The sequence below is a fragment of the Delphinapterus leucas genome, unplaced genomic scaffold (genome assembly GCF_059928025.1).
Source record: "Delphinapterus leucas isolate spDelLeu-1000000601 "Yukka" unplaced genomic scaffold, BTC_Dleu_Yukka2 spDelLeu_asBTCV2_sq25, whole genome shotgun sequence".
NCBI classification, from domain to species: domain Eukaryota; kingdom Metazoa; phylum Chordata; class Mammalia; order Artiodactyla; family Monodontidae; genus Delphinapterus; species Delphinapterus leucas.
Window position 1 is genome coordinate 4338114 of NW_028322234.1, and position 12555 is coordinate 4350668.

General features: G+C 49.6%; 1 protein-coding gene and 1 pseudogene across 1 annotated transcript in view; one reads left to right on the forward strand and one right to left on the reverse strand.

The window, feature by feature from the left end:
* Positions 1-12117, forward strand: part of LOC149744051 (2'-5'-oligoadenylate synthase-like protein 2) — a 17846-nt gene extending 5729 nt beyond the window's left edge. Inside the window, exon 2 of the mRNA XM_089905869.1 lies at positions 11644-12117. Within this exon, the coding sequence (XP_089761995.1) occupies positions 11644-11839 (196 nt within the window). The 3' untranslated portion in view covers positions 11840-12117. The remainder of the gene's footprint in view (positions 1-11643) is intronic.
* LOC149744052 (U2 spliceosomal RNA) lies at positions 1170-1275 on the reverse strand (annotated as a pseudogene).
* Positions 12118-12555: the final 438 nt, after the last annotated feature.

A 12555-nucleotide genomic window follows, 5' to 3' on the forward strand; every position in this document is an offset into this window, starting at 1 on the left:
CTGAGTTTGGAATTCCCTTTTCTATCCTTTAACTTTCAACCTGCTTGAGTCTTTTGATCTCAAGTAAGTCTCTTGTAGACAGCATATAGTTGGATCATATGTTTTTACCTATTCCGCCAATCTCTGTATTTTGATTGGAGAGTTTAATGCATTTACATTTAAAGTAATTGCTGACAAAAAAAAGACTTATTTCTGCTATTGTGCTGTTTCTTTTCCATCTGCCCAAAGCTTTTTTGCCCCTCATTTCCTGCATTCCTCTCTTTCGTTGTGTGTGTTTAGCTGATTTCTTACAATACAATATTTAAATTACTTTCTCACTTCCTTTTGGGAATATTCTATAGCTCTTTTCTTTGTGTTTACCATGGGGATTACCTTTAACATCCTAAAATTAAAACACTCTAATTTGAACTTATACCAGGTTAAACTCAACAACATCCAAGTTCTTGAAGCTAAAAGAGCATCCTACTATCTCAATGCAAAAGACCTTCTCCAAGACACACTGCAGTTTCTGCCTGGCTGGGACATTGCCCCAGAGTGCGGTTAAGTTGAAGGAGTCGAAGGAGGCATACATTTCCATCCTCTGGATCACTGCTCACCAAAAAATACATAATGCCAGGCACATATGTAGTTTTGAATTTTCTAATGAACACACCAGGAAAATAAAAATGGTGGAGTCAATGTAAATAATAGATTTTTAATTCAGTATCTGCAAAGTGTTCGAATGTTTACATGTGGCACGAGAACTGTGGTCATATTACGAGGGCTTGAGAGCCGCATGGAGCAAGATAGAAGACAAACAGCATGCACTTGAAACTCTAAGAAGTGAACGCTAACAGGCAGATGGGGCCTGGGAGTCCAAAGTTGAATAACAGCCCGTAACAGGGTGATTATGGTGGGTTTTTTTCCTGCCTCTGTCTCCCAGCTTACGCAAGGCACGCAAAGTCCAGCAACAGCTGAAAGTTAAAACCATGGGATCAACCTTTTATTTCTAGCCAGACAAGTGAGAAAGTGGGGGGCTTGGATGTTGAGGAGTGAGGGGGTCATCCCCATTGGTCTTTTTCTCCCCAGTTACCACATCTCCCCTGCAACCTCAGTGATGGCAGAGGCCTTCACTGAGAAATGGCCTGTGTCTCTGGACAAAGGAACAGGTTAAGAGACTCCTATTGTTTGAAGAGTGTGGGGGCATGCCCGTTATTTTCCTTTCTTTTCTCTTGCTATTTAAATTGACAAGAACAGATACTACACTTGATCTTAGCCAAAAGCCTGAGATGAAATAGACAAAATAAACTTTAAGCTAAAATTACTGTCAAGTATAAATTTTACTAATATAGTAATGCCAAAGGACCAAAGAGCAGGGCAGTGGCTTTATTGAGAACCCAGGATTTCCGAGTGTCCACCGTGCTCAGTCACTTTTAAATCATCAGCACAGCCCTATAATTCAGAGATTTAGGTGAAGTGACTTGCCCACGGTCACACAGCTAAGTGAGAGTCTTCTGGGACCAAGAGTAACTTTTGCAAAGGCGTCTCTTGCTGTACTTAATCACTGCCACCATCTGACACTCACATTCTTTCTTTTTATACTATTCTGTTTCCTTGGGTCAAAGAATCCGACCCCTGAATTAAGGTTAAATAGGAGTTAGTGGCAGATCAAAAGCCAAAATCGCTTCAAGATATTCTTTTCATTCCCCCAAGTAATGCCTTTAGTCACAAAAATATAGAACAACATAGACAATTACAAGTCAAGTGACCTTAGTGTTCACAGGCAAGCACTAATACATTTTAATGTACCATGATCATATTAACATAGAAATAACTATGAAACATTTTCTGCGGAGAAGCAGCCCCTGCGGCAGGCAGCAGAAAGGGACAGGAAGGCTGCATGGCGCCCAGGCCCCCAATGGCCTAGGTCTCACCCTGCAGCGCACTGTTGATGTGCCGGAACGCTGCTTCCTTCTCGGAGTCTAGGTCTTCAGTGGCGACAGGGAAACCCAGCTCAGGGCCTGGGGGCAGCCTCAGAGGCTCCCCTCGCCGGTGCGGCAGCAGAGGAATCCTGCGTTTTCGGGGCCTGGGACTGTCAGATGTGCGGGAGCCCTTCCTCCAGGGCCCTTTCTGCCCTCTTGCTGCCTCTGCATCTTTGTCAGGCTGGCTTTTCCTCCGGGAAACCACCGGAGCTGCAGAGGGCGACGGAGGGCCCTCCTCGCTCCCTTTCTTTGCAGACTTCTGGGGCAGCCCTTGCGGTATGGCGGGACCCCTCCTTCTCTTCACTGGCGGGAAACCTCGGGTGGAGCTATATGAGCTCGTGATGGCGTTTCTTTGGGGGCAGGAGCTCATACAAGTGGTCTACAGTTTCCTGGTGGATCTGTCTTCTGCCCACTTGGCGTGGAGGTCTCTCTGCAGAGGTCCAGGCCTGGGCACGAAGAAAGAGCCCCCCAGGGGCCTAAATGCAGATCGTGCGCCCCCGGTGTCATCGGGGCCGCTTCTCTGGTCTTCGTTCCTCCCTGTGACTGTGGGGACTTCCTCCTGCTTGGCCATCCCTTGCCCGCTCTCTCCCAGGGCCCTCAACACCGTCTTCTCGGTGCTGTAGTTCGGGACACAGCTGGGTGTCGTGGCCGGCACTGGCTGCCCCCGCGCCACACTGACAGTGACTGTGTCCACTGCGGACACTGAGCTGCGGGACGTCGTGGAGGTGCGAGCACCCATCACTGCCTTCTTCCGATGGCCTCGCCTGCAGATGGAGATAAGGACCCCCCAGAAAGGAGCGCAGGGTGTGCGGGATGGTAGAATGTGGCCTCAGAGACTCTGTGGCAAAGCGCAGATGCAGAGTCACTGGACACTTGTGGGCTGGCCTGCGAGTGGATAGCCGGCCATAGACAGCTGGGTGACCCGGGCCGGCCACGGTAAGTTGGTGGGCGTGGGGAGCGGGCCGGGGGCAGATGAACCCTCCTGGCAGGTGCTGATCCCCCAGTGCCCGGGGCGGGGGTGAGGGGCAGGGCCTACCTAAGTAACTGCCCCTAGAGAACTTGGGTGAGGTCGGTCCTTGGATAGAGAGCTGGGCTCCGAGCACTCTCCTTCAGCTGCCAACTCGGCCAAAATCGGAGTGCGCTCTCTTTGGCCTGTTGCTGGGATGCAGCTCTGGAACCTGTGAGCGAACAATGGGCGTGCGTTGGTGGGGCGCAAAAGTTTGGGGAGGGGTGGCGCATGCGCAGAGTACACGTCAGGCCCTGGGGCGCACAGGTGAGGATGCGTGCCCCTGGACCGTCTAGCGCTTCTGAATCTCCCCGGGGGTCTGAGGGCTGGAGGTGTTTGCCTTGAGGGTGATGAGCTTCTTGGCAGGGCAGCTGCCCCTTCTCCCCCGGCCGGCTCTAACTGTACAGGATGGGTCCCCGGCCACCAGAGCAGGAAAGCTGGAGAGCAGGGTACCTGGCTCAGCAGCCGCCGCCCGAGGTGGCAGATTTGGCGTCAGCGCCTGTGTGTCCGCCTGCCCTCCCACCTGGTAACATTGGAGGAGAGAGCCGCTAAGAACAAGTGCAAAAAAAAGAAAAAAAACCCAGAAGTGCCCAAGCCAACCGGATCCTGCTGGGGTGACAACTGAAGGGGCAGGCAGGGCGGGCTGGGAGGGACATATATACCAGGTCCAAACCCAGAAAGATCTGAAATGCACGAGTCAGAATGAAAGTCCAGAATCATCCTTGGGCTTTGGGCTGAGCTGGAAGTATAGCCAAACTCTTCAAGGTCTCCAGCTCCACCTGAAGTTTCTGCCTGGCTGGGACATTGCCCCAGAGTGGGGTTAAGTTGAAGGAGTCGAAGGAGGCATACATTTCCATCCTCTGGATCACTGCTCACCAAAAAATACATAATGCCAGGCACATATGTAGTTTTGAATTTTCTAATGAAGACACCAGGAAAATAAAAATGGTGGAGTCAATGTAAATAATAGATTTTTAATTCAGTATCTGCAAAGCGTTCGAATGTTTACATGTGGCACGAGAACTGTGGTCATATTACGAGGGCTTGAGAGCCGCATGGAGCAAGATAGAGGACAAACAGCATGCACTTGAAACTCTAAGAAGTGAACGCTAACAGGCAGATGGGGCCTGGAAGTCCAAAGTTGAATAACAGCCCGTAACAGGGTGATTATGGTGGGTTTTTTTCCTGCCTCTGTCTCCCAGCTTACGCAAGGCACGCAAAGTCCAGCAACAGCTGAAAGTTAAAACCATGGGATCAACCTTTTATTTCTAGCCAGACAAGTGAGAAAGTGGGGGGCTTGGATGTTGAGGAGTGAGGGGGTCATCCCCATTGGTCTTTTTCTCCCCAGTTACCACATCTCCCCTGCAACCTCAGTGATGGCAGAGGCCTTCACTGAGAAATGGCCTGTGTCTCTGGACAAAGGAACAGGTTAAGAGACTCCTATTGTTTGAAGAGTGTGGGGGCATGCCCGTTATTTTCCTTTCTTTTCTCTTGCTATTTCACCTGAAAGGTCAACCTGGCCATAGGGAACTGCATGACAGCATGGCGGCTTAAACACTTTAAGGAACATGTAGGAGGGGCCCCTGAAGCCTGAGAATGTGGGTAGAATTCCAAAGAGGAGAGAGCTATAGGAGGAGATTATTTAGGTCTGTGTACGAGCCCACATAAGTCCTGGGATCCCCCTGAGCCTCATGCACAGACAGAGCCAACGAGGCAGAATAGAGGCTTGCGGAAGTGAACTACAGTATAAACTGCCACTCAATTCCGAGATTAACCCCTGAGTGGTACGTGCACCATGTGGACACAAACAGCACAGCAGTGTCCTGAAAACTGCACCAAGACTGGAACAACTCAGAAGACAAGGCACAATACCTGTTTGACCATAGGTTCATGAATTGCTTAATAAAAACCACAGAAAAAGGAAAAGTATCAATCTCCTGAGGATTTTAATAGGAACCAGAGTCTCGAAACATAATAAGCAAACTTTCCAGGATACCACCCAAAATCACACAACGGAGCATACAAAGAACTAGGAAAATGTGACAAATTCTCAAGAGAAAAATGCAATCAACAGACCCAGCCCTGAAATAACCCACATGGAGGAATTAGCAGACAAAGCATCCATTACAACCATGCTCCATGAGTTAAAGGTAAATCCTCTTGAAATTAATGGAAAGAAGTTCTTCAGTGAGAAGTACAAACTATGAAAAAGAAGCAAATGGAAAGTTTAGAACTTAACATGCAATATCCAAAAGCAAACATTCACTGGATGGGCTGAATAACAGAACAGAGAAAACAGAGGAAAGATTCAGAAAACTTATGGATCAATAGAAATGGCACAATCTGAAAAACAAAGAGGATACATGACTGAACAAAAATTAAGTCTCAGAGACATGTGAAACAATATTGCAAGTTCTACCTTTTGTGCCGTTGGAGGGTCTGAAGGAAAGGTGCAGAAGAAAATATATGAGGAAAAGAATAGTTGAAAACGGCACTGATTTCGAGACACAGACCTAAGCTCAGAAAGCCTCACCCTGACACACAATCTGATAAAAAAGCCAAGGTGAAGAATAATCTTGAAAGCAGTCAAGGAAACCGACCTGTTATACATCACAGAATGTCAACTTGAAGGACTGTGATTTCTCATCAGAAAACAGAGACCAGAAAAGAATGGAATAACATCTTTAAAGTATTAAAGGAAAAGACCAAACCAGGATATGATATCCTTAAAGCAAGGATATCCTTAAAGACTGAAAGCCAAACAAAAGCCAAAATGAAGTCTGATGGAGATGAGAGAAAACTAAGAGAATTCATCACCAGACAATTTGCTATAAAAACATTACATGAAAGGAACTTCTTCAGGCTGAAGTGAAATGACACAAGAAAGAAGTAAGCTTGCAACTTCAGGAACAAAGGAAGGGCAACAAAAATGGCAAGTATCTGGAAAAATTATCCTCTTACATTATTTTATATATGTATGACTTTTTTTTTTTTTTGGCCACGCCTGCATGGCCTGCGGGATCTTAGTTCCCCTACCAGGGACTGAAGCCGGGGCCCCAGCAGTGAAAGTGTTGAGTCCTAACCACTGGACCGCCAGGGAGTTCCCTGTATATGTATGAAAAAAGGATACCACAGTCTCAGAGGGTGGCGTTGAAGTCATATAAAGGTGACACATATGACAGCTATAACAAAGAGTGGAAGGTAAAAGAATCTATATGGATGTAAGCCTTCTGAATTTTATTTAATTGGTAAAATATTAACTCTAGACTGTGAAACAATACGTATACATAGTGTTATTCCAAGAACAATTAAAAAATGACAAACTCAAGAAAATTGGATAACCTCAATAGTCCTATATTTAGGAATTGTGGACAAGATAGCTAAAACATTCACATTTGTGTTTTGTGAAAAGTTTTTCTCTTGGTTAACTGCCTAGGAGTGGGTTTTTGGGTCATATGGTAAGTATGGCCCTCTCAGCCAGCCCTGGCCACCACTTCAGGTGTCACCCCAGCAGGATCTGGATGGTGTGGGCACTTCCGTTCTTAGCGGCTCTCCCCTCCAGTGGCGCCAGGGGAACGCAGAGGCGCTGCTGCCAAAGCTGCCGCCTCTTGTGGGAGCTGCACAGCCAGCAACCTTGCTCCACGTTGCTGGGCGGGGATCCCGTCCAGTACAGTTAGTTACCCTGACAGCACTGGGGCGCGGCCAGGGGAGAAGGGCCAGCTGTCCTGCCAAGAAGCTCATCACCCTCAAGGCAAACACCTCCAGCCCTCAGACCCCCGGGGGATTCAGAAGCGCTAGACGGTCCAGGGGCGCGCATCCTCACCTGTGCGCCCCAGGGCCTGACGTGTACTCTGCGCATGCGCCACCCCTCCCTAAATTGTTGCGCCCCACCAACGCACGCCCATTGTTCGCTCACAGGTTTCAGAGTATAAAAAGGCAACAGGCCAAAGAGAGCGCACTCCACTTTTGGCCGAGTTGGCAGCTGAAGGAGAGTGCTCAGAGCCCAGCTCTGTATCCACGGACCGACCTCACCTAAGTTCTCTAGGAGCAGTTACTTAGGTAGGCCCTGCCCCTCACCCCCGCCCCGGGCACTGGGGGACCAGCACCTGCCAGGAGGGCTCGGCTGCCCCCAGCCCGCTCCCCGCGCCCACCGACTTCCCGTGGCCGGCCCGGGCCACCCAGCTGTCTATGGCCGGCTATCCACTCGCAGGCCAGCCCACAAGTGTCCAGTGACTCTGCATCTGCGCTTTGCCACAGAGTCTCTGAGACCCCATTCTACCATCCCGCAGACGCTGCACTCCTTATGGGGATCCTTATCTCCATCTTCAGGCGAGGCCATCGGAAGAAGGCAGTGATGGGTGCTCGCACCTCCACGACGTCCCGCAGCTCAGTGTCCGCAGTGGACACAGTCACTGCCAGTGTGGCGCAGGGGCAGCCAGTGCCGGCCACGACACCCAGCTGTGTCCCGAACTACAGCACCGAGAAGACGGTGTTGAGGGCCCTGGGAGAGAGGGGGCAAGGGATGGCCAAGCAGGAGGAAGTCCCCACAGTCACAGTGAGGAACGATGACCAGAGAAGCGGCCCCAATGACACCGGGGACGCACGATCTGCATTTAGGCCCCTGGGGGGCTCTTTCTTCGTGCCCAGGTCTGGACCTCTGCAGAGAGACCTCCACGCCAAGTGGGCAGAGGACAGATCCGCCAGGAAACAGCAGACCTCTTGTATGAGCTCCTGCCCCCAAAGAAACGCCATCACGAGCTCATATAGCTCCACCCGAGGTTTCCTGCCAGTGGAAAGAAGGAGGGGTCCCGCTATACCGCAAGGGCTGCCCCAGAAGTCTACAAAGACAGGGGGCGAGGAGGGCCCTCCATCGCCCTCTGCAGCTCCGGTGGTTTACCGGAGGAAAAGCCAGCCTGACAAAAATGCAGAGACAGCAAGAGGGCAGAAAGGACCCTGGAGGGAGGGCTCCCGCACATCTGACAGTCCCAGGCCCCGAAAACGCAGGATTCCTCTGCTGCCGCACCGGCGAGGGGAGCCTCTGAGGCTGCCCCCAGCCCCTGAGCCGGGTTTCCGGGTCACCGCTGAAGACCTAGACTCGGAGAAGCAAGCAGCCTTCCGGCTCATCAACAGTGCGCTGCGGGGTGAGACCTATGCCATCGGGGACCTGGGCATTTCTCCCCAGCATAGGAAACCCATGTGTGTGGACTCTCCTGTCTTCACCCCACAGAACCTACCTCCCGTCACCAGCCCTACTGCCCCCTCCCCAAGCCTGCCCGTTACGTGTACTGTCAGTTCCAGACCCTCACCCGGCACATCTGCGGGCCTGGCACCCCAGGCCGCTTCTGACCCTGAGGTCACCCCCATGGACACCACTCCACCCTCCCATCCTCTCCTCTTGGGGTCCGCCCCTGGCTCCAGTGGGAGCCTCTTCTCCTCGACCCAGGCCCGGCAGACGCCCCCCAGTGAGAGCACATCCTCAGTCACAGTCACCACCAGCTTGCTTGCACTCAGGTCCCGCACCCAAACTCTGAGATTTCCTCTGCAGCCTGGAGCCACTACCCAGCCCATCTCTGGGGCCCCTGATTGGCAGCAGCGAGGAACCACCGCCTGTGGCAGCTCTCCCCAGCATAGGAAGCGGAAAGCTCCAGGCTTTGCCTCTGCTCCAGGCCCCGCAGCTTCGGACGGCCCCGCACAAGCATCTTCTGGGTGTTCATCATTTACAAATTCCACCGTGGGCACCCATGCCAGCACACAGCTGGGTTTTGGGAGCAGAGCGGCTGCCCGAGATCTGAGCTGCATGTTTGCAGCTCTCAGCCTTACAACAGCAACGAGGGGACCCCCGAGCACCACACACAGCAAAGGGGGCAGCGTGGGCCTGAACTCCTGGGGCCCTCCTCACCAGAGCCACCCCATGGTGACCACGGGACCCAGCCCTAAGAAGAAGCCTGGGTTTGGAGGCACTACTGCCTCCATCTTAAGTCACATCCCTGGGGGCCCTGATTGGCAGCAGCGAGGAACCACCGCCTGTGGCAGCTCTCCCCAGCATAGGAAAAGGAAAGCTTCAGCCTTTGCCTCTGCTCCAGGCCCCCCAGCTTCGGGCGGCCCCGCACAAACATCTTCTGTGGGTTCATCATCCACAAGTTCCACCGTGGGCACCCATGCCAGCACACAGCTGGGTTTTGGGAGCAGAGCGGCTGCCCGAGATCTGAGCTGCATGTTTGCAGCTCTCAGTGTTACGGGAGGACCCATCTTAGGTCACATCCCCGTGGGCGCACCCAGGCAGGGCCCCCCTACTTCCAGCGGAGGGCGCAACCCATGCCCAGCCAAGACTGACTTTAGGGGTGTGTCGGTTCCGGCCTCTACTACTATCAGCCCCAGCTCCGCAGTGGGCACAGCAAGGTGCAGCCTTGCTCTTAGGGCCCCCTCATCACCTGCCAAGCGCTTGGCTGGACAACAAACCGCTGGGCCATCGACCAAGTCATTCTCCTCCGGGTCACGATTCATTACCTTGGGGTTTAAGAGGAGGAAGTTGGCCTGAGCCAATAATTTTGTGGCGAGGCCATCAGTGTCCACCTCCTCCCAGGCTGGGCCTCGTGTGGACCCTGTTTCGATGTGAAACTTATAATAAAGCTTTGTTCTTGTTCTTTTGCATAATCCTCACGTGTCTGTGATCTGTAGATCAAGTGGGAAAAGCACTGGCTTGTATGAGTGGTAACATGGAAAGCCAGACCCGTTTACAGTTTCCTGTGACCCTGCTCATGGGTTGTGAAGAGTAGCACAACAAGATGGCTACAAGGGCCCTATATTAAAAGTGTGTTTTGAGTTTAAACGATGCAGCCCGGAAGAAAATGGGCCCAGAGGGAGGGGTAAACAGGGAGGGTCATCCTTGTCTGTTGTAATTGCTGCTTCCCACCCACCTCTCTGGCCTGGAGGGGGCTGGGTCATCCCGAGCACACACCAGCCGCCCATACTCTACATGTTTAGTATTTTCTAATGTAGCAGTTTCTTTGACTTTTTTTGTTTTGCTTTAATAAGCCTTAGGCAAATCATTTACATGCACATCTCAGTCAGAGAGTATATGTCCATACAACCTAAAGCAATCTACAGATCCAGTGCAATCCCTATCAAAATTCCAATGACATTTTTTATATAAATAGGAAGAACAATCCTAAAATTGGTATGGAACTGCAATAGACTTCAAAAGCCACAGCAATCCTGAGAAAGAAGAACAAAGCTGGAGGCAACACTTTTCCTGATTTCAAATTATACTACAAAGCTAGAGTAATCAAAATAGTATGGTACTGGCATGAAAACAGACACATACACCAATGCAACAGAATCAAGAGCCGAGAAATAAATCCACACACATACAGGCAACTAATTGACAGGGATCCAAGAATACTCAACAGGGAAAAGATAGTCTCTTCAGTAAATGGTGTTGGGAAAACTGGATACCCACATGCAAACAAAGAAAGTGGACCCCTATCTTACACCATTTGTAAAAATTAACTTGAAATGGATTAAAGACTTAAATGTAAGACCTGAAACTGTAAAACTCCTAGAAGAGAACATAAAGAGAAAGCTCTTTAACATTGGTCTTGGTGATGATTTTTTGGGTATGACAACAAAACCACAAGCAACAAAAACAAAAAGCAACCAATGGGACTACATCAAACTAAAAAGCTCCTGCAGAGCAAAAGAAACAATCAACAAAATGAAAACGCAACCTAGGAATGGGAAAAAATATTTGCAAACCACATGTATGATAAGAGGTTAATATCCAAAATCTATAAGGAATTCAAACAACTCCATAGCAAAAAACAAACAAACAAACAAACCAAAACAAATAACCTGATTCTAAAATTGGCAAAGCAGGGGACTTCCCTGGTGGTCCAGTGGTTAAGACTCCACACTTCCACTGCAGGGGGCATGGGTTTGATCCCTGGTCAGGGAATTAAGGCCCGCATGTCATGCAGTGTGTGTAAAAAAATAAAATAAAATAGGCAAATCAAGACTAGGAAACAACTAAGTGTCCAACAGGTGAATGGATAAAGAAAATGTGACATATAGATATAGATAGATAGATAGATAGATATAGATAGATAGATAGATAATGGAATTTTATTCAGCCACATGAAAAGAAGGAAATCTGCCATTTGTGACAACACAGATAGACCTTGAGGGCATTATGCTAAGTGCATTAAGTCAGAGGGCGAAACATAAATACTGTATGAGATCACTTATATGTGGAATCTTTAAAAGCAAAGAAGAAACAACTCACAGATACATAGAATAGACTGGTTGCCAGAGGTGGGAGGTGGGTGAAATAGCTGAAGGTGGACCAAAGGTACAAACTTCAAGTTATAAGATAAATAAGTCCTGGGGATGTCATGTATAATGTAGTGACTATAGCTAACAATATTGCTGTGTATTTGAAAGTTGCTAAGAGAGTAGATCTTAAAAGCTCTCATCACAAGAAAAAAATAATTTGTTACTGTGAGTGGTGATGTATGAAAAGCCATGGAAGAAGCTTAAATGCATATTGCTAGTTGAAAGAAACCAGTCTGAAAAGACTACACACTGGATGATTCCAACCATATGACATTCTGGGAAAGGCAAAACTATGAAAACAAGAGGACATGTGGCCCCAGTGGACACCACTGTCTCTCCTTTCAGGAGCCTCCAGGTGCTGGAGACCTTCCCCCCTGAGATCCAGGTCTTCATGAAGGACTCCAGTGGCCAGGGCAAGCCTTACACCATTGACCCTGATGACTCCATCCACGACTTGAAAGAGAAGATTGAAGAGGCTGGAGGACCTTACATGGAGGATCAGATACTCAGGTTCCGGGGCCAGAAACTGTGGAATCAATAGCTTCTCAGACTGCACATCAAGGATTGTGACACCATCATGCTCGTTAAGAGAGGCCCCACATCCCCACGAGTGCCAAGATCAGGCTGTTCATTTTGTAGACTTCTATGGTCATGTCCCCCTAGCTCACCCCTTTCTACCCAGACCACTGTGCTCTTTCTGAAGCATAAATAGAAACAGAATCCTCCCCTGCTTAAAATTCTCCAATGGCTCCTATTACCTACAGAATCAAGTTGAAGTTCCTTTGCTTGGCATTCAGGGTTCTTGACCATTTAGCTCTTGCTGACTTCTCAGTCTCTCCTCGTCACTCTCAAAACATACCAGACGTGGCCAAACACTTGCAATTCCAGAACACTGAATGCTGGCTCACAACTCCATGACTTTGAGTCAACTTTCCTTCTCCCCCATGTTGTCACCTTTCAAAGCTCAAACCTCTAAGTTATTGATTCTCAAAAGTAAGGACCCCAGACCAGCAGAATCAACATCATCTGGAACCTCTTTGAAATAAAACTTCTCAGCAACTAGCCCAGAATTACCTGAGTTAGGTTCTCTGGTAGTGGGACTCAGCAATCTGTGTCTTAACAAGCCTTCCAAGTAATTCTGAGCAAATATGGAAGTTCCAGGGAGTTAACACCCCAGGGGGTAAGCCTTGGCGCATTGAAAGACAGGAACCAGTGAGTGCAGCGAGTGCATACTCCCCTCCTCCACCTCTCAGGTGG